Consider the following 21015-nt stretch of genomic DNA (forward strand, 5'->3'; position numbering starts at 1 on the left):
TATTCACAGGTAATCCATATAATATACAATGACAACATTGGAATTATATTCAAAATTACGCTATACATACATCGCAACAAGCTCAAATTAACTCCAAACTGAAATTAAATCTTTAGTTTAGCATGAAACGGATGATAAGTGTAAGCTGAAACGCCGGTAGTGTTTTTTCCAAGAGGGACAAAAGACCGTTACATAAGAGAAGTTTCGAATATAATAATACCTTGGTGTACATAATGCTTCGTGTAAAACAATTATTATTAACGTATATTCCATAATTTTAACTATAGTAAACTTATAAAATAATATAATGGGGAAGTTAGCAGATCTAACATGCTTTGATAAGTTTTTCGAAGAAGTAAATCACCCGTTAGAAAATCCAGAGGAGACAGTTGCCCTTCTTGCCTCCGCTGCGGGGGCCCATAAATGTAAGTAAATTATTATGGAAGAATTGATGGAATAAAGCTGTAAGAGAAAACGATGGAACCCTGAGAAAATCCATAGATATAATACTGACCACCAGCAGAGAAGTTTGGAGGTAGCCAGGGGCAACCGCCCCAGGCCCCGCGCTTAAAGAAGTCCCTCTGTGATTAGTTACGGCTAACATATCAAAACGTCATCATATATATCGAAATCCACAGTGCATTTCTAAGTAGCGATGTTCTTTTGAAAAGATATTGTACATCCTACAAATAAATTACGTCGGATTTTTTCCCCATAAGAAACCGTTGTTCATAAAAAAGAGAATATTTAATAATAAATATAGGTATAGGAATTAAAGTAAAGTATCTGAGGAAGTTGCTTACTACTTTATCGGTTTAGAAATAGTATATTGGCGCTTGGCGATTTTTACCATTAGTCTGGACCCGCGGGGTCATTATTGGCACTAGGCCTCGCGCGCACTAAATTCCACCTCTGCTGTTCACCACAAACTTATGCTACTTGAGACCAAATTAGGAAACCCTTAAACCAAACATGAGCATTCTGGCACAGAGTCAGTGCCCGCGATCTATCAATTCAGATCTCCTTTCCCTACATTCTGTTTCATTATAATTTCTCTCACGTTTTCATAATATAATTTCTTCTCCTCTTGACACTTTCTATTGGTTTCCCGTTCCATTTCTTTTGAATCCCGGTTTGATTATGTTGCAATGTTACCATTTTCAAACCTACAGACTGAGAACCAGACATTGCTGAAAGTAGGTTTTTAGTAGAATTTCAATTAAGTAATTAATTGTTATTTTTGTACATCATAGGAAAGTCTGATTATTATTCTTTCCAATGGCCAAGCTAAAGGAATCAACAGCTTCAGCAAAGCATTTAATGTAGAAGAATTGGAAACCGAGGATGACGTCCTGCATGTTTCATTTTATGTTCTCTTTACTAATGTAGTGGTAAGTGATCAAAACAATATTCTTTCCTTTCCTTTGCCTACGTATTATACCTGGTGTATCACAGGTCCCGGGCCATAGGTCAACTCCATTATGAGTAAAATATACGAAAAAGAGCAAAGGGAAAAATTGTTGAAAATACATGGTTTTCAAACCAAAAAGGTAGAATTTTTTAAATCCCACCAGCCGTTTGTGCTTCGCACTGGAAAGGTGCCTTATGTTAAATGAAAAACAACGTTGTCAGTATAGTAGGTTGTTTCCTTGGGTGCTTATCATACCAACAACATAACATTGTTGTGAAACGCATTGGCATGTTCTCCGTGTCATTTTTCCGTATATATTCCGATAGAGCAGTCTGCTGAAACAAAAACGTTGCTTTTCATTGACCATATTCGACCTTCTAGAGTGGAGTCTAAACATCTCTTGCGATTTGAAAAAATCTATCATTTCAGATTGAAAATCTACTTCCAACAATCTTTCTCTCTTTACATCCTTTCGTATCTTTACCCCTGCCCTAATAGAATTGGTCTAAGGCATCGAACATTTAATACACCAGATATATCTTATACAGCAATGATTCCTAACCTCTTTGACTGATGAAACACTTTCTAAACACATGCATCGAGACACGCTTTTTCGATATCTTAGTAACCCGGATCCGCCCAAATTCTTTTTCGTGTGATGTCGCTTATAGTATTTCCTTTTGATAAGCATTTGTGACGAATTTTGAAATTTTTGTGAAGATCGGTTTTCATTATGCGGAGAGAAATGGTGTAACATATACAAGGTGAACCAAAAGTAGGTATACAGTACCGTACTGATCAACTCATTGCATTTTGTATCATTTCTTATTGTTATCCATCAGGTAGACTTAGCTTCTTTATTATTTGCTCTTAATGCCCTTTTACTTATATCTTAAGCTCGGAACAGCCGAAGCAAATAAATCCATAAACTAGAATGTTATACTAGTTAAATGCAGGGATGTATCCGTACTTTTGGGGCACCCTGTATGTTACATTGGGCGATTATCGTGTCTATTCGCAAATGTGGTAACTTTTTGCTTCTTTTGTATAATTAATGATTTATTCACATATCTCTTACATGTAAATTTTAAAAACATATTGTACACTGAATAAATATGACATATTTAGCTAAAATGCATACAATGGCGGCTCTTGAGGAAAGTCTAACAGATGAAAAATAAACTGTTATCACTTCAAACTAATGAAATAAAACTCCTTGTGTTACAATTATTATACACAAGAGTTTGCATATCAGATAAGTTTTCTTCCCTTAGTTTGAAGTAATAAGAGTTTAATTTTTACCTGTATTACTTCCATCAAGAACTGCCTTTGAATACATGACATATATAGGCATGTTTTCTATATAAATGAAGAATATATTTTCTGAACTAGCTGAAACAAGCATATTTGTTTCAATTCAGCGTGTATGATAAGAGATAAGCAATTTATGCAGAGTACAACATTACACAATTTACACATATAGTCCGGAGGCTTAAGGCAACTTTTTATGAGAATTGTGCATTTTATATGTAAAAGCATGAAACTTGCTGTACGTGTTATTTATATAGAATTAATAATTTTGAGCGTTGTAGGCATCGGCGGATTGCCCTTTGAGCCGCCATATTGGAAAATGGCGGCCAAAATTGGTTTTTAGCTTATAACTTTTGAATAGATAGTCCGATTTTCATTTTTCTTTTTTTATTTTAAAACTCTTTTTAAGGCAAAACTTTTTTATTATAACAAAGATTTCTCTAAACTTTAAGGTTTCAGCACAATTTTTAAAAATCTAAAGAATTTTCGATGAAAATTGGTTTCTTCATTCTATAACTTTTATATGGTTCACAAAATCACTTTTGATCTCTGAACACAAGAAGATGATAATTTCATGATCTTTCCATTGATATATGTTAAGCTATAACTTGAGCAACAGTTTCTATAGAAATCATTGATCAAAACTAACATGTCATTAAGAAAATTTATTCTGCCTCTGAAGTTTTAAATTTAATATATGGTTGTTTCTACCAGCACTTGTAATTTTTTTCTTTATTATAAGTTTACTTTTACAGAACGAAATAATAATAGAAGAATATTTAGATATTATACTCTATTATTACTCTATTACTCTATAATTACTCTATTATAATTACCCTATTAGGAAAATGAACATAAAAAGAGATGTGCATTACTTTTCTTGAATGCAGAATAACACTTTTACATGTGGAAAAGAAAAGTTAGTTGAAGTCTTGGTCACAACCACCACATGCACAAAGATGAGTGCAAGGTAAATCGGCTTTCACACATTGGCACAACATCGAACACGAGATTTTACACTTGCACCTAATTAGCTCACGAGATTCTACAGCAGCAGGAGGTTGTGTGATCCATTTTGGTTGCCATGTTGAAGATTCCGAGTCTCGAGTCCAGCCAAACATATGCAAATCAGAAAGATGAGGAGCTGTTTGAAGTGCCTGTCCCCATACGTGACCAGCCTGGTATGCTACTCTAAGGACATGCTGTTTAAGGGCGTCAAGCGTTGGTGGAATATTGTCCAAATCCCTGTTTTTCCGTGCAAACAACACAAGTCTGGCTTTATTTACATTAGTTTCTTCGCTACAACGATCATATAGTAATATAACAAACTTTTCGATAAAAGGCATAACAGCATCAACTTCTTGTACCGAAGGTGTGCTAGCAAGAACACTGAGTGCATGGGTCACTTCTGGGTAGCTATTACACGTTGCCCAGCAAGATACTTTACCCCTTCCTGAGAATTTCGAAGTAGTATCACAGCCCGTTAGGGCATGGAAAGCTGGTAGGGCTTTGCATTTTTCTCTTCCCAATGCTTCAGCAATTTCTGTTATGTTGAGGGTGCGAAAGGTTTTCGATGTGCCAAAAGCAACCCATAGATGACGATCCAGAACATTAGAATAATGTACTGCTAAAACCACCACATCTGTATCCACACTTCTAATGAGGATTCTTTTTCTTTCTTGTGCAACGCCATGAACTGCATGCAGAAACATTCGAGTATCAGCTTCTTCATGTGTGCAGGGGTGTAACTCATCCAACGAATATCTTGAAGGATCTGAGTAGGAGCAAAGAACATCTTCCTCCAAAGTAACTACAACATCTCCTTCATATGATCCGGGTGCTATTTGGGTAGCCAACAAGTGGAAAAGCTCCCGCTTGTTTACATCTTCTTTTAGGAAATCAGACCAGTTAGTTGGTGTTCTCTTTAACAGTTCAACCCGACGACGAGTTCCTTTTCCTCTTTTAGCTCGAATGCAAAACTTCAGGCTGTCTGACTTGTAGACGTCAAATACGATGTCTATTCTGCTTAAACCAGGTTTCTGAAACTGTTTTGCAATGTACTTGATAATTTTTTGTGAATAATCATGGAAGGTATCAGTTTTCTCTGGCGTAATCATGTGCACAACAGCTGACCATCAAGGATCATCATATCAACATCTGGACCATCAGGATCATCACACGCACTAACGACACTATCATCTTCTGTTGCAAGCAAGGTCTCTAAACATTTCATCAAGTCAGACTTCCCCTTACAGTTTAACGATCCATCATCTGAAAGCGACGGAGGATATACGTGGTTTTCATGGCAGAAAAAAATCATCAATATCGCCCTGCCGAATCTGACAAGCAATATACAATTTTAAGAATACACTTCGATCCCGTTTCAAAGTTTTCATTGTTGTGGAGGTATTGGATTTATTTGATTTCTTATGCTTGCAGTTGAGGAGTTGGAATTTGTTTCGGGTCATAGGGGCATCAACTGCCTTTTCACAGTCAATCAGTCTTTCCGTGAAAAACTTCTCACTCAATTCTTTTCCATTCTTTTTTATTGACTTTAAGGAATTAACAACTTCCTTCTCCATAATCTCCCTTGTGTTGAGGATCAACAAATCGCCACTTTTATCTGTAAATGGGTTTCCCATTTCCTTGATTGCAATAATCAAGTTACAAACTCTATCTAAAAACTTGGTTTGTTTCCGTGGCCTGTTTTCATGATGAGACCATTCGTCACATTCAGGGTGTTTTATTTGGGTTTTGAATTCCTCAACAATGCGTGCGACTTCCGGCCCACAAACCATCCACCGAAGCAGAGCATCGGTATTTTCAGTCAGACCTATTGCTCCTCCAGTACCTTTGACTATCGCATTGTTCTGCTCGTGAGCTTCATCAAGAGGCATACTAGAAAACTGGCGACCAGTCTTATTGGCAGTAAATTTTCCTTTTTGAAATTCTTGATATACTTCAGGATGCTTTCTCTCCAATAGCATCATGTCTCGAAGATGAACAGCAACATATCTTGCGTAGTTGTGATGATCTAGAGCATGGAAAAGCCACTGGAGTTTAAATAATGTTCCGACATACTTTTCAAAATTTCCTTCATGTATTGCTTTATCCCATGCAAAAATTTCCAGTTCTGTTTGGAGAATGAGGTTCCAAAAATGGAACTTAGGGTGTCTTTCCTACTGAGATATACACCATTCTTCTTCAGAGATAATTGCAGTCTGATCTTTTCCTTCACAAAATTCCTTGTATGCTTCCCTCCGAAGCTTGTAAAATGCGCATGCTGTTACATGATGTGCCTGCAAGGTCTTCTTTATGTGGACAACATTCAAAAATGAGTTCGCTGTTCCTGAGGATGTAATTTTGGCTTTCTCCAGAGCGTAAGTCCACCCACTGCCGTCTAACAAATTTCCTATGCACTTTAGTAGTGCTAACTTGATGTGCAATCCACCAAGAACAATAACAAAATGATCCTCTCCGTAACTATTAGGCCAAGTCCATTGTATTTCCTTCATAATTTTGAACAATGGTTGATTACACGTAATTGCTGGCGTTTGTCCAGGATTAGTAATGTCAGTTTCTTTTCTAATTACATCCATGGAATGTCGTAACATAGCAACTGACTTAGAATCGTCTTGAAACAGGGGAAGAAGTGCAGTTCTAGTAGATGATATTGGATTTCCTGTTTCCTTCTGACTATGAAACGCAGACCAGCTTGCATTGGTGTTTGTTTCTTCATTTGTTCCCTTTTTGTCAACAAGCTCTGAAACATGCTTGCACCAGGAATATTCACTTTCAACATTTTCATCTGCTGGTTGTTTTGATGAACGATCAAAAGTTTTGATTTTCGGGGGACAACTTATTAGTTTAGTGATCGAAATGGGAGGGACATCTGAATAGCTTGTTGGCAGTTTCATGACTTTCTTGCTGGACTTGATCGTGAAGTTGATTGTTTGATTTAAACCAGTGTTAGTCTTTTCAGATTGCTGAAAAAGAGAAATTCCAGTACCATGAAATGAACCTTCTGAGCTTGTTGCACTGGGATTATGGTCTATATTGTCAACTGCTGAAGTTGTAAAGATACCAATCTTCAAATTTGGAGGGACTACAGCTCCAATGTTGCAAAAATGGATAATGGCGGAGTTACCTAAATCTGCTGATAAACTTAGCACTCGATCATATGACACTGATATTCCCAAGTTAAACAAAACATCAATTAAATCCTTCGAACGCATTTTTGAGTGGATATAACTACCTAAAAATAATGGAACTGGTGTCTCTTGAGCTCGAGAATGTCTGCTTCCTATAGATGTACGACGCCGGTCTTTGCAAGTGTGGTAACTAATCAACTGTGCTAAAGTAAGACTTGACTGTGATGCGTTGGCTGCCTCTTCACTTTGAATTCTGGGTTCGTGCATGACCATGGACAGGAAACTCACCAAGGTAGGAGGAACTGACCTCTCTTGACATCCTTCTGAAAATGATCCATCAAACGGCGGCTGTTTATGATTGAGAATATCTCTGCGCAATATTCTCGCAGCACGAGCTAGGATAACCGCTTCTGACTCATTGTCTAGAATACATGTTTGCCTCAGAGAACGTCCCACTTCTCTGTTGATAACTATAAGAACATCTCTACCTTCTGGGTACGCCTCAAGTTCAGGAAAGTTAGCTAACTAGTCAGGTTTAGACTAGTTGAATGCACATTAGATGCTTCTCCCCCAAGCTGCTTAATTCTTGTGCAATACATTCTCTTTAACTCGCTCAGTTTAAAAACTGGCGCCTCTTCTTCATTTTCAAGGCAGAATTCAACAAAAGACATAAGCTCCGCAAAAGAACTTTTGAGTATTAATTTCTGTGAATCGTTTTTCTGTGTCGGACTATGTAGTTTTGCATTCTTGTTGTATAAGCTCGTGAGACACTTCGCGTGATACACAGCATCTCTAGCGATCATGTCACCCTCACTCAATTTTGCTATGAGAGATTCATCTTGCAAATTCACAGCGCACTGCCGCACTCGGCTATCAACTTTAAAGGTCGTAACAAGTGACAGGGGTTTGTCTTGGAGCAGGGGATCTTTGTTATCACAGAAAAAACACGCCTTTTCAGATTTGTCCCTTGAGGTTGCACCTCTTCCTCGTGTATAACGACTTGTAGAAGGTTCGTTCTGTTCAATTTCTGGTTGTTCCGAAGTATTGCTTTCTGAAGAACACACCACCTTCCTTTTCTTCGCCCAACGTTGAGTAGCTCGATCGACTTCTTTTTTATTGTAACGTAAGTTACACTTCCGGTGGAACTTTGCTTTGTTCTTTAAAAGAGTTGTTCTAATACCACTTCCGTCGTTCAGTCGTTCAAGTGAACCTATCTCCTCAGGAAGACCCTGAACCGCTTGTAACGACAAGAGATTCTTCTCAATTGTCCCATATCCAGAAGCTGCATTCCGGGATTCCCAGTCCGCTGGACAAGTGAGCTTGTCAACTTTAGTTTTTTGACAAAAAATACATTTTTCCCAATCTGTACTAGTAGTTTTGGGGGGTGGAGGGCTACAACCTTCAACTAACTTGAATGTTCTTTTCATTTTCTTTTTCTTTTTTGGACTTTCGTTTGATCTACGAAATGTTTTGATCCTAGGCGAAGACCTTTAGAGTAGATTTCACCAGTTCAGAAGTGCATAATATTCGCTTCTGTTGCTAGTATCTCTAGACCTGAAAGATATAAAAAAGAAAGAGAAAAGAGTTATGACCTGCAAGTTAAGTATTGTACAAATATAACAAAATTAAACAAACGAAAACTTGTTTACATGATTTCAAAAACAAAATGCTGTAGGATATATAGAAATTAACGCACTCAACAAAGAACTTGAGTGCTGATTCTAACTACAGTTTGGAGGATTAAACAAAATTGTTCATTTTATATCTAAAAGAATGAAACTGGATAGTGGTAACTTTGAAATTGTAAGAGTTCGTTATAACTGAGCACCTTATATTTCCTTAACATGCTTATTTTGAGTAACGATTTATGAGGAAACGGTAGTTCAAATTATAGCTTAACATATATCAAAAGAAAGATCATGAAATTATCATTTTCTTTTATTCAGAGATAAGAAGTGATTTTCTGCACCATATAAAAGTTATAGAATGAAGAAGTCAAATTTCATCGAAAAATCTATATATTTTTAAAAATTGTGCTGAAACCTTAAAGTTTACGGAAATCTTTGTTATAATAAAAAAGTTTTGCCTTAAAATGAGCTTTAAAATAAAAAAAGAAAAATTAAGATCGGACTATTCGTTCAAAAGTTATAGGCTAAAAACCAATTTTGGCCGCCATTTTCCAATATGGCGGCTCAAAGGGTAATCCGACGATGTCTACAACGCTCAAAATTATTAATTCTATATAAATAACACGTACAGCAAGTTTCATGCTTTTACATATAAAATGCACAATTTTGACTTAATCCTACGGACTAATAATGTTCCCACAACTGTCCTGCACATCTTTGCCTCTTCTTGTCAGGAATTGCGGCCACAAAATGATCTCTTCCATAGTAGTAATGGCGTTACTCTGCCGAACTCTTAATAATCCAATTTTGGGTCTCCATGGACCATAATGAATGAATTAGGGATGCTTTGGCCGGGATTACGTCACCTATTGAAATTTTGCTTATGCTTATTCAGGGGCCGCACGATGGTACGAATGAATCAGAGGTACCTTGGCCATGCTATGACGTCATTGAATTGGGAGTATTGGATCAGAGGTCATGATGATTCTTTAAAATTACTAAAAATATGGTCTTGATGATTCATTACGTTATGAAATAGTACAGGTTTACGAATGCTTTCGTTCCCTTTTATGGCATAAAATTTGGAGATTGTTATATCTTTGATGAGATGGACTAACACGGGTGCAAATGAAATCTTTAGTTTTACGTCCCACGATTATGCCGGTTAGGCTAAAGGCCCATACAGCAGAGGTGAACGCTCTACCACTGAGCCACCGCACCTTTACTGATATGAATGAATTAGAGGTAGTTGGTTCGAGCTAATATGTTCGTTTGACGTCACTGAACTGGGATTTTTTAGCTTGGAGCTTATGATGGCTTGTTTCGTTCCCTTTTATGGGTATAAAATTACCAAAACAAGGTTTGATCTCTTTCTTGATGACCTATTACAGTATGAATTAGTAGACCCCAGTAATAGTATAAATTAGTATTAGTATTAATATGAAACTCGAAAACTTTGGAGTTCCTCCGTGGCTAACCGGTTAGCGTATGCGCCTTTAACGTGGGAGACCAGGGTTCGATTCCCGGAAGAAGCTCATGCGGTTCGGATTGTTATCCCTTTGATGAGATGGACTAACACTGGTGCAAATGAAATCTTTAGTTTTACGTTCCACGATTAGGCTAAAGGAGACGGTGACGATGAGAAAGGAATGAAAGTGTGGGAGAAAATTGGAGCATAATGTTATCCACCACAAAATTACTTTCGCGGTGTTTGAACCATGGACCCCATACAGCAGAGGTGAACGCTCTACCATTGAACCACCACCTCCCTTACTGGTGCGAATGAAGTAGAGGTATTTGGTTTGAGCTAATGTGTTTGTTTGACGTCGGGTGACCCTATTTCACTTTTGGGACCCCCCCCCACACACACACACACACATGGACCATAACGAATGAGTTAGAGATGTTTTGGCCTGGGATTGCATTACCTATTGAAATTTTTGCTTATGTTTACTCAGGGGCAGGGATCACTCAGGACACATAAGATCACATTGATTTACATCAGGAGTTGGGGGAGGGAGGGGAGTATCGCACCTCGTACTCTTTGATGAGTATAAAAAATATTAAAATTTGGACGTTTTTAACTTATCCTATTATCTTTCACGAGACATTTTTGTTATATAATAGAGTACAATGGTTTACTTTTTGGGAGTTATCGTTTCCTTTGGAGCCTTATTACGTTATATGGAGGCATATTTAAAATTATTTCCTTAAATTTGATAAGTACTTTGTGATCCATTTGTTCCGCTTCAGGGGTGAACATGGATACCTTGCAATCGTCCCGAGTTCAATTCTTGGTGCTAGTTTAGGAAATGTTGAATTTAACGTCCCCCCGTGAAAACGATGGTGATGAGAAATGATAGGACGAAACAGGGGAAAACATGTTCCCTTTTTAGGGACACAAAATTACCAAATTTTACTGCAACCACGTGTTTGGTATTTTGGCTCATTTTATCACCTTGGATGAGGTCCTATTACCTTATATAGTTATATGGGTGTATACAGGTGTTTATTTCCTATTGTAAGACATAGGTACATTTGTGCATCCCTTTAAAAATTTGGGTGGAGTACTTTGGCTCACACCCTTCAATTTTGGAAATTGCCCAATTTAAACATTTGGTATAATCGTATAGGGCTCTAATATATATTATTATAAATTTGGGTGGTCCACCTCGTTCCTTTTAGGGACACAAAATTACCAAATTTTACTGCAACCACGTATTTGGTATTTTGGCTCATTTTATCACCTTGGATGAGGTCCTATTACCTTATATAGTTATATGGACATATACAGATGTACATTTCCTATTATAAGACATAGGTACGTTTGTGCACCCCTTTAAAATTTGGGAGGAGTACCATAGCCCACCCCTTAAATTTTGGAAATTTTCCAGTTTAAGCATTCGGTATTATACTACTGGACTCTAATATGTATCATGATAAATTTGGGTGGTTCACTTCGTTCCGTTTTAGGGGTACAAAATTGCCAAAATATAAACATAAGCAATATGATGTACCACGTGTTTGGTTTTTTGATCCAATTTATCCTCTTGGATGAGGACCTATTACCTTATATGGTTATATGGTCATGTATAGGGGTCTATTCTCTATCATAAGACATAGGTACATTTGTGCATCCCTTGAAATTTTTGGGAATGGTACCTTGCCCCACCCCTTAAATTTTATAAATTGCCCAACCACGTGTTTGGTCTTTTGGCCTAATTTATTCTCTTGGATGATGTCCTATTACATTATATGGTTATATGGTTATATATAGGGGTCTATGACCTATCATAAGACATAGGTACATTTGTGCACCCCTTTAAAAATTTGGGAGGGGTACCCTGGTCCACCCCTTAAATTTTGGAAATCGCCCAATTTAAACATTTGGTATAATAGTATAGAACCCTAATATAGATCACTATAATACCCCTATGCACTCCTCTTAAGCTTTTTGATAAGAGAGAACCACGATATTTTAAGGTTACCTTCTTGGTCTTGGTGTTAGTTCGTGTAATTTATATCTTAAATAACATTGACGGTTTAGTTAAAATCATCTCAAAATATTTTAGCCAAAAATTTTCAGTGAGTGCAAAGAGGGAATTGTTTCACGGTTAACCGCCAAACGTTATCCGGTTTTTAACTATTCGATTAAAATTTATCGGTTTTTAACTATTCGATTAACAAATAAACGGTTTTTAACTATTCGATTAAATTTTGAGTCCACTATTTTCCAGTTATTACAAAAGTTCAAGTGAAAATTTGAAACTAAAATTTTTCGAACTCAATTTTTTTCAAATCAAAAATATACAAACTGAAATTTTCGAATTAAAAACATCAAACTAAACTTTTCGAACAAAAAAGTTGAAATCAATATTTTCGAATTCAAATTTTCAAACAAAAGAAAAACTGAAATTTTCGAATTATAAACATTGAACTAAAATTTGAAATAAAACTTTTCGAATTCAACTTTTTAAACCAAACAATTTCACACTGAAATATTTAAACTAGAAATTTTAAACTAAAATTTTTCGAATCAAAACATTTCAAACCAATTTTAGAACTAGAAAGTTGAAACTAAAATTTTCGAACAAAAAAAATTGAAATAAAACTTTTCGAATTCAAATTTTTTCAAATCACACAATTTCACACTGAAATTTTTGAACTAGAAATTTTAAACTAAAATTTTCGAAAAATGAAATCAAAATTTTCGAACTAAAACATTTCAGTCCAAATTTTTGAACTAGAAAGTTGAAACTAAAATTTTCGAATTCAAATTTTTGAAATCAATCAGTTTCACACTGAAATTTTTGAACTAGAAATTTTAAGCTAAAATTTTTCGAAAAATGGAATCAAAATTTTCGAACCAAAACATTTCAATCCAAATGTTAGAACTAGAAAGTGGAAACTAAAATTTTTCGAATTAAAAGTTTCAACCTGTTTTCGAACTAAAAAAATTTTTATAACGAAATTTTCAAATCAAATTTTTGGACCTAAAATTTCAAACCAAAATTGTCGAACTGAAAGTTAAAGTTTCGAACAAAAGAAATAATTCGAAATTTTCAAACTTCTTGAAAATATTTAACCATAGCCGTTTACTGATTTTAAAATTTTAATTGTCTTGAAGAAATATTTGGGACTAAGTTTTGAGAGATGAACCGTTTGGTAAACCATAGCCAGACCGAGACATTGATATTGCTTGAAATGAAGTTTAATCAAGCTTTATTTCATCAGACAGTACTAACTTACGATCCGTTTTAGTGCATTTTTTGTTTCAGATCAACGGCCAGCCATAATTGGACTTTTTTTTTTTTCGTATCATCATGAAAGCACGCCAAGCTTGTTCTGGTCATAGCCGCTACGCTACGTAAAACTCTGAATCCCTACCACAGAACAACCATAAACGCATATTTCAAGACCTTGAATCGAACCTGGGACCATTTGAAGAAAAGATTACTTACCACAGCGATTCTCCTCTGATGAGATCAATCGACCCAGCCAATCTCTTGAAACAATATTATACTGTAAACTGATCAACTTTCAATTTAAAGAAATCTTGATTTTGCATTTGAAATCATTCAGTTTTGTCACCGGTAAAGAATGCAGCATTTGCAGATTTGTTTTGCGACATCATTCAAAGCTCAGTTTGCTTCGTGTTCTGCAATAGGATTTCTTGAAAACGTGTTTGTGATGTTAGTTTGATTTCTTCCCTGACATACGATACCAGTGTTGTGCCGTTCTACTATTAAGGATCGCTGTTTCACAACAGTGCGTAAACTTCATTCGTCAGTCTTTCCATGAAACGTTATCGTACAGCTGATGCTGACACTTGCAGAAATCATCTTAACGACCTTGCCACAGGAAGTCGCATTTGTTTTCATTACGAAATCCAACAATTCAACCTATCTTGAGTTGTACTTTGTTATTACAGGAGAGGGAGAGAGGGAGCGGTAGATGTTTAATGTCAACCTGTTGAACATCTTAGCATTTTGTTTTGTTTGTTCTAAGGAGTACCGCTGATTGATTTTAAGGTTTCTTGATCTCATCAGATGGGAATCGCTGTGGTAAGTAATCTTTTCTTCAAATGGTCCCAGGTTCGATTCAAGGTCTTGAAATATGCGTTTATGGTTGTTCTGTGGTAGGGATTCAGAGTTTTACGTAGCGTAGCGGCTATGACCAGAACAAGCTTGGCGTGCTTTCATGATGATACGAAAAAAAAAAGTCCAATTATGGCTGGCCGTTGATCTGAAACAAAAAATGCACTAAAACGGATCGTAAGTTAGTACTGTCTGATGAAATAAAGCTTGATTAAACTTCATTTCAAGCAATATCAATGTCTCGGTCTGGCTATGGCTTACCAAACGGTTCATCTCTCAAAACTTAGTCCCAAATATTTCTTCAAGACAATTAAAATTTTAAAATCAGTAAACGGCTATGGTTAAATATTTTCAAGAAGTTTGAAAATTTCGAATTATTTCTTTTGTTCGAAACTTTAACTTTCAGTTCGACAATTTTGGTTTGAAATTTTAGGTCCAAAAATTTGATTTGAAAATTTTGTTATAAAAATTTTTTTAGTTCGAAAACAGGTTGAAACTTTTAATTCGAAAAATTTTAGTTTCCACTTTCTAGTTCTAACATTTGGATTGAAATGTTTTGGTTCGAAAATTTTGATTCCATTTTTCGAAAAATTTTAGCTTAAAATTTCTAGTTCAAAAATTTCAGTGTGAAACTGATTGATTTCAAAAATTTGAATTCGAAAATTTTAGTTTCAACTTTCTAGTTCAAAAATTTGGACTGAAATGTTTTAGTTCGAAAATTTTGATTTCATTTTTCGAAAATTTTAGTTTAAAATTTCTAGTTCAAAAATTTCAGTGTGAAATTGTGTGATTTGAAAAAATTTGAATTCGAAAAGTTTTATTTCAATTTTTTTTGTTCGAAAATTTTAGTTTCAACTTTCTAGTTCTAAAATTGGTTTGAAATGTTTTGATTCGAAAAATTTTAGTTTAAAATTTCTAGTTTAAATATTTCAGTGTGAAATTGTTTGGTTTAAAAAGTTGAATTCGAAAAGTTTTATTTCAAATTTTAGTTCGATGTTTATAATTCGAAAATTTCAGTTTTTCTTTTGTTTGAAAATTTGAATTCGAAAATATTGATTTCAACTTTTTTGTTCGAAAAGTTTAGTTTGATGTTTTTAATTCGAAAATTTCAGTTTGTATATTTTTGATTTGAAAAAAATTGAGTTCGAAAAATTTTAGTTTCAAATTTTCACTTGAACTTTTGTAATAACTGGAAAATAGTGGACTCAAAATTTAATCGAATAGTTAAAAACCGTTTATTTGTTAATCGAATAGTTAAAAACCGATAAATTTTAATCGAATAGTTAAAAACCGGATAACGTTTGGCGGTTAACCGTGAAACAATTCCCTCTTTGCACTCACTGAAAATTTTTGGCTAAAATATTTTGAGATGATTTTAACTAAACCGTCAATGTTATTTAAGATATAAATTACACGAACTAACACCAAGACCAAGAAGGTAACCTTAAAATATCGTGGTTCTCTCTTATCAAAAAGCTTAAGAGGAGTGCATAGGGGTATTATAGTGATCTATATTAGGGTTCTATACTATTATACCAAATGTTTAAATTGGGCGATTTCCAAAATTTAAGGGGTGGACCAGGGTACCCCTCCCAATTTTTTAAAGGGGTGCACAAATGTACCTATGTCTTATGATAGGTCATAGACCCCTATATATAACCATATAACCATATAATGTAATAGGACATCATCCAAGAGAATAAATTAGGCCAAAAGACCAAACACGTGGTTGGGCAATTTATAAAATTTAAGGGGTGGGGCAAGGTACCATTCCCAAAAATTTCAAGGGATGCACAAATGTACCTATGTCTTATGATAGAGAATAGACCCCTATACATGACCATATAACCATATAAGGTAATAGGTCCTCATCCAAGAGGATAAATTGGATCAAAAAACCAAACACGTGGTACATCATATTGCTTATGTTTATATTTTGGCAATTTTGTACCCCTAAAACGGAACGAAGTGAACCACCCAAATTTATCATGATACATATTAGAGTCCAGTAGTATAATACCGAATGCTTAAACTGGAAAATTTCCAAAATTTAAGGGGTGGGCTATGGTACTCCTCCCAAATTTTAAAGGGGTGCACAAACGTACCTATGTCTTATAATAGGAAATGTACATCTGTATATGTCCATATAACTATATAAGGTAATAGGACCTCATCCAAGGTGATAAAATGAGCCAAAATACCAAATACGTGGTTGCAGTAAAATTTGGTAATTTTGTGTCCCTAAAAGGAACGAGGTGGACCACCCAAATTTATAATAATATATATTAGAGCCCTATACTATTATACCAAATGTTTAAATTGGGCAATTTCCAAAATTGAAGGGTGTGAGCCAAAGTACTCCACCCAAATTTTTAAAGGGATGCACAAATGTACCTATGTCTTACAATAGGAAATAAACACCTGTATACACCCATATAACTATATAAGGTAATAGGACCTCATCCAAGGTGATAAAATGAGCCAAAATACCAAACACGTGGTTGCAGTAAAATTTGGTAATTTTGTGTCCCTAAAAAGGGAACATGTTTTCCCCTGTTTCGTCCTATCATTTCTCATCACCATCGTTTTCACGGGGGACGTTAAATTCAACATTTCCTAAACTAGCACCAAGAATTGAACTCGGGACGATTGCAAGGTATCCATGTTCACCCCTGAAGCGGAACAAATGGATCACAAAGTACTTATCAAATTTAAGGAAATAATTTTAAATATGCCTCCATATAAAGTAATAAGGCTCCAAAGGAAACGATAACTCCCAAAAAGTAAACCATTGTACTCTATTATATAACAAAAATGTCTCGTGAAAGATAATAGGATAAGTTAAAAACGTCCAAATTTTAATATTTTTTATACTCATCAAAGAGTACGAGGTGCGATACTCCCCTCCCTCCCCCAACTCCTGATGTAAATCAATGTGATCTTATGTGTCCTGAGTGATCCCTGCCCCTGAGTAAACATAAGCAAAAATTTCAATAGGTAATGCAATCCCAGGCCAAAACATCTCTAACTCATTCGTTATAGTCCATGTGTGTGTGTGGGGGGGGGGTCCCAAAAGTGAAATAGGGTCACCCGACGTCAAACAAACACATTAGCTCAAACCAAATACCTCTACTTCATTCGCACCAGTAAGGGAGGTGGTGGTTCAATGGTAGAGCGTTCACCTCTGCTGTATGGGGTCCATGGTTCAAACACCGCGAAAGTAATTTTGTGGTGGATAACATTATGCTCCAATTTTCTCCCACACTTTCATTCCTTTCTCATCGTCACCGTCTCCTTTAGCCTAATCGTGGAACGTAAAACTAAAGATTTCATTTGCACCAGTGTTAGTCCATCTCATCAAAGGGATAACAATCCGAACCGCATGAGCTTCTTCCGGGAATCGAACCCTGGTCTCCCACGTTAAAGGCGCATACGCTAACCGGTTAGCCACGGAGGAACTCCAAAGTTTTCGAGTTTCATATTAATACTAATACTAATTTATACTATTACTGGGGTCTACTAATTCATACTGTAATAGGTCATCAAGAAAGAGATCAAACCTTGTTTTGGTAATTTTATACCCATAAAAGGGAACGAAACAAGCCATCATAAGCTCCAAGCTAAAAAATCCCAGTTCAGTGACGTCAAACGAACATATTAGCTCGAACCAACTACCTCTAATTCATTCATACCAGTAAAGGTGCGGTGGCTCAGTGGTAGAGCGTTCACCTCTGCTGTATGGGCCTTTAGCCTAACCGGCATAATCGTGGGACGTAAAACTAAAGATTTCATTTGCACCCGTGTTAGTCCATCTCATCAAAGATATAACAATCTCCAAATTTTATGCCATAAAAGGGAACGAAAGCATTCGTAAACCTGTACTATTTCATAACGTAATGAATCATCAAGACCATATTTTTAGTAATTTTAAAGAATCATCATGACCTCTGATCCAATACTCCCAATTCAATGACGTCATAGCATGGCCAAGGTACCTCTGATTCATTCGTACCATCGTGCGGCCCCTGAATAAGCATAAGCAAAATTTCAATAGGTGACGTAATCCCGGCCAAAGCATCCCTAATTCATTCATTATGGTCCATGGAGACCCAAAATTGGATTATTAAGAGTTCGGCAGAGTAACGCCATTACTACTACCATCATAACGGATTTCTATACGTGACTCTGCACAAGTACATCCAACCATTTTACTCTTATATTTTGGAATTGATTTGTAGTGTTAAGATACATTTTAGTGTATGCACAAACACATACACATATACATACACAGGGCCGGATTTCCCAATAGGCCCCGTAGGCCCAGGCCTATGAGCGCAAGCTCCCAGGGGGCGCACGGCCGAGAGAAAAAAGTAAAAAAAAATATATATGTAGAAATAAAAATAAATAGCCATAACTTAACATATTTTTTGAATTGATTTTAAAAAATCAGGCTAATAAAGCATTCTGATTTTGAAGTTCATTGGAGCAAATAATTGTTGGTAAAGTTCAACAATCTTTTGTTAATACCTTAATGGTAATTTGTTAAGCCCAGAACCAAGTAAATTCCTCGAAAAACTTGCAATGATAAAATTGCATCGTGGAGTGGTGTTTAAGCAATTAACATATAGGCCTGATATAATTTTTTAATAAAGGTTTTTAGGAAAGTAACTTTAACCAGACTAGGGGGTGGAAAAAATTATTGGGCCTAGGGGCGCCAAAATGCTAAATCCGGCCCTGTACATACATATTACTGTATGAAGCTTCATACTTTCAGAACCGGTCAAGATCGTAGCCAGATAAAGTGTATAGGATGCCAGAAAATATTAGAACTGGCCCAATTACATGACCAAATTTAAAACCCACAAAAATATTTTTCCAAATTATGGTTCTCCTTAGCTACGTATACAAAAAAAAAAAAAAAAACTAAACTATTTTGTTTCAAAATATCAAATCAGAAAGTGCATCTGCCATGTTCATGGCCATTACATTAACTTTGTAACAAAGCAAGTTGCGTCTAGCAAGCATAGACGTATCTAGAACGGGGTAGGGGGCCAGACTATCCCCAGAAGCAAGGCTGTCTCGCTCATAATTGTTTTAGCTGACGAAAATAATATGATAACTTTATCTCAATTCCGCATATCCATTGCAATTTTCAGAAGTAAGGGGCCACGCTCCCGAAGAAAATACTCTAGTTGCGCCAATGATATAAGTACGTTTCAATTCATATATTACTTTTTAATAAGCTTTGCAACTAAGAATTGTATTGATAAATAAGGAACAATTTATATTGAATAAACTTGAGATCTTGAGGGTTATGCCCCCTGAGCCCCCTGTGTATGTTTATACATAGAACAGTTGTTATTTTTGGAGAACGGTTGTACTTACTAGTGTAATAATACTGGAAGTAACACATTTGTTTCTAAAATTAAGAACCTAAATAAACGTACGACAACACTTCGCTGGGCACCATAAAACTGAATTGAAAACATAAGCGCCCAATGTAACATATATGTAACAGCACGATTTACAGGGGCACAAAATCAAAACAAGCAATTAAAGAGCGATCTGAAAAAATAGGCCACTCTCTAGACCCTTCTGGGGGGACACGGATATTTATGATTATATAGCCATCGTAGAAACAAAGAATAAGTAATTACCTACGACGCATGTGCCCAGTACCCATATCGACAAGCTGTTCATGACTATGATAAACTTTCGTTCCTGCTGATAAACAATTAGTGCAATATTTGTTTCTCAGGTATAACAAACCTCTCACGTAACATTTGACGCATTTTTTTTTTTTTTTTTTTATCCAGCGAAGTAGCTTATAGCAGATGACTCATATCTGCGTCTCTTTCTTGTGTTATATATGTCACATTACGTGGATCAGGGTTAATGATAATTAAAATTATCATAATAGAAGGGATGTCCGAAGAGTAAATTTACAAGGCATATTGGCAACTATCATATCTTCTGTTGTATATAAAACAATGCACATTGTGTGCTAGTCAAGATTTTACTTTTCAACATAGACACCAAGGCATTGACGTGCTTTTTGACCGTGAAACGAGCCTGTCGATACAACTTTCGTAAATTGTTGATTCATGATAGTTAAACCAGCTTTGCACCGCTATTTTGACATCTTCGTCAATTTGGAAGCAATGCCCTTCAAGATGTTCTATCAAGCCCAGAAAGAGATAATAATCAGTTGGCACTAGATCATATTGTACAGTTTATGTTACACACACATTGTCACTGGCACTCAAGAGCTGTTGGGATAGTTTCGATGTGAATGTGTGAATCATCCAGCATACAGTCCTGATCTACTGTTCAGTGATTGTTATATATTTTCGGCCTTGAAAGAACAGCTTCCAAAGTGAAAATATCAAACAACGATGAAAAGCTGACTCAATAATTAGGAACCTATATTTTGCAAAAGTGGCATCGACAAGCTCGTCTCGTAGTTAGACAAATGCATCAAATGTTTTGGTGACTATGTTGAGAAATAAAATGTTGACTAACACACAAGCGGATTAGCTGATATATAACATAAAATGTTATTGTTGCCAATATGCGTTGTAAGCTTACGTGAGGATCACGACCTGACATGTAAGTTTCGATTTATCATTGAGCATTATTGCTGATGTTGTACACTTTCATTGGTAGTGAGTAGGGTTTTATGGTAAAAATAAAATCTGTCATATAGTGTTTAGACTTACAGGTCTTCTGGATTGTATAAAATTTATTTGTAAATTCTAATATTTAACGACACACTCTCTGGAGGTACGAGACACTCGTTGAAGAAGACTGGTGTGAAGTGTGTTGAGAATTGAATCAGTCATTGAAGAAAGGGCACATGTAACATTTTAGTGGGAATTGTGGTAACACTAGATTCATTAACTACATAGGTAGGCACA

General features: G+C 35.8%; 1 protein-coding gene across 1 annotated transcript in view; it reads left to right on the forward strand.

The window, feature by feature from the left end:
• Positions 1-21015, forward strand: part of LOC145691904 (uncharacterized) — a 93654-nt gene that overhangs the window by 26056 nt on the left and 46583 nt on the right. Inside the window, exon 4 of the mRNA XM_081767210.1 lies at positions 1254-1391. Within this exon, the coding sequence (XP_081623336.1) occupies positions 1254-1391 (138 nt within the window). The remainder of the gene's footprint in view (positions 1-1253; positions 1392-21015) is intronic.

This window comes from Thermobia domestica, chromosome 8, assembly GCF_964235325.1.
Source record: "Thermobia domestica chromosome 8, izTheDome1.hap1.1, whole genome shotgun sequence".
NCBI classification, from domain to species: Eukaryota; Metazoa; Arthropoda; class Insecta; order Zygentoma; family Lepismatidae; genus Thermobia; species Thermobia domestica.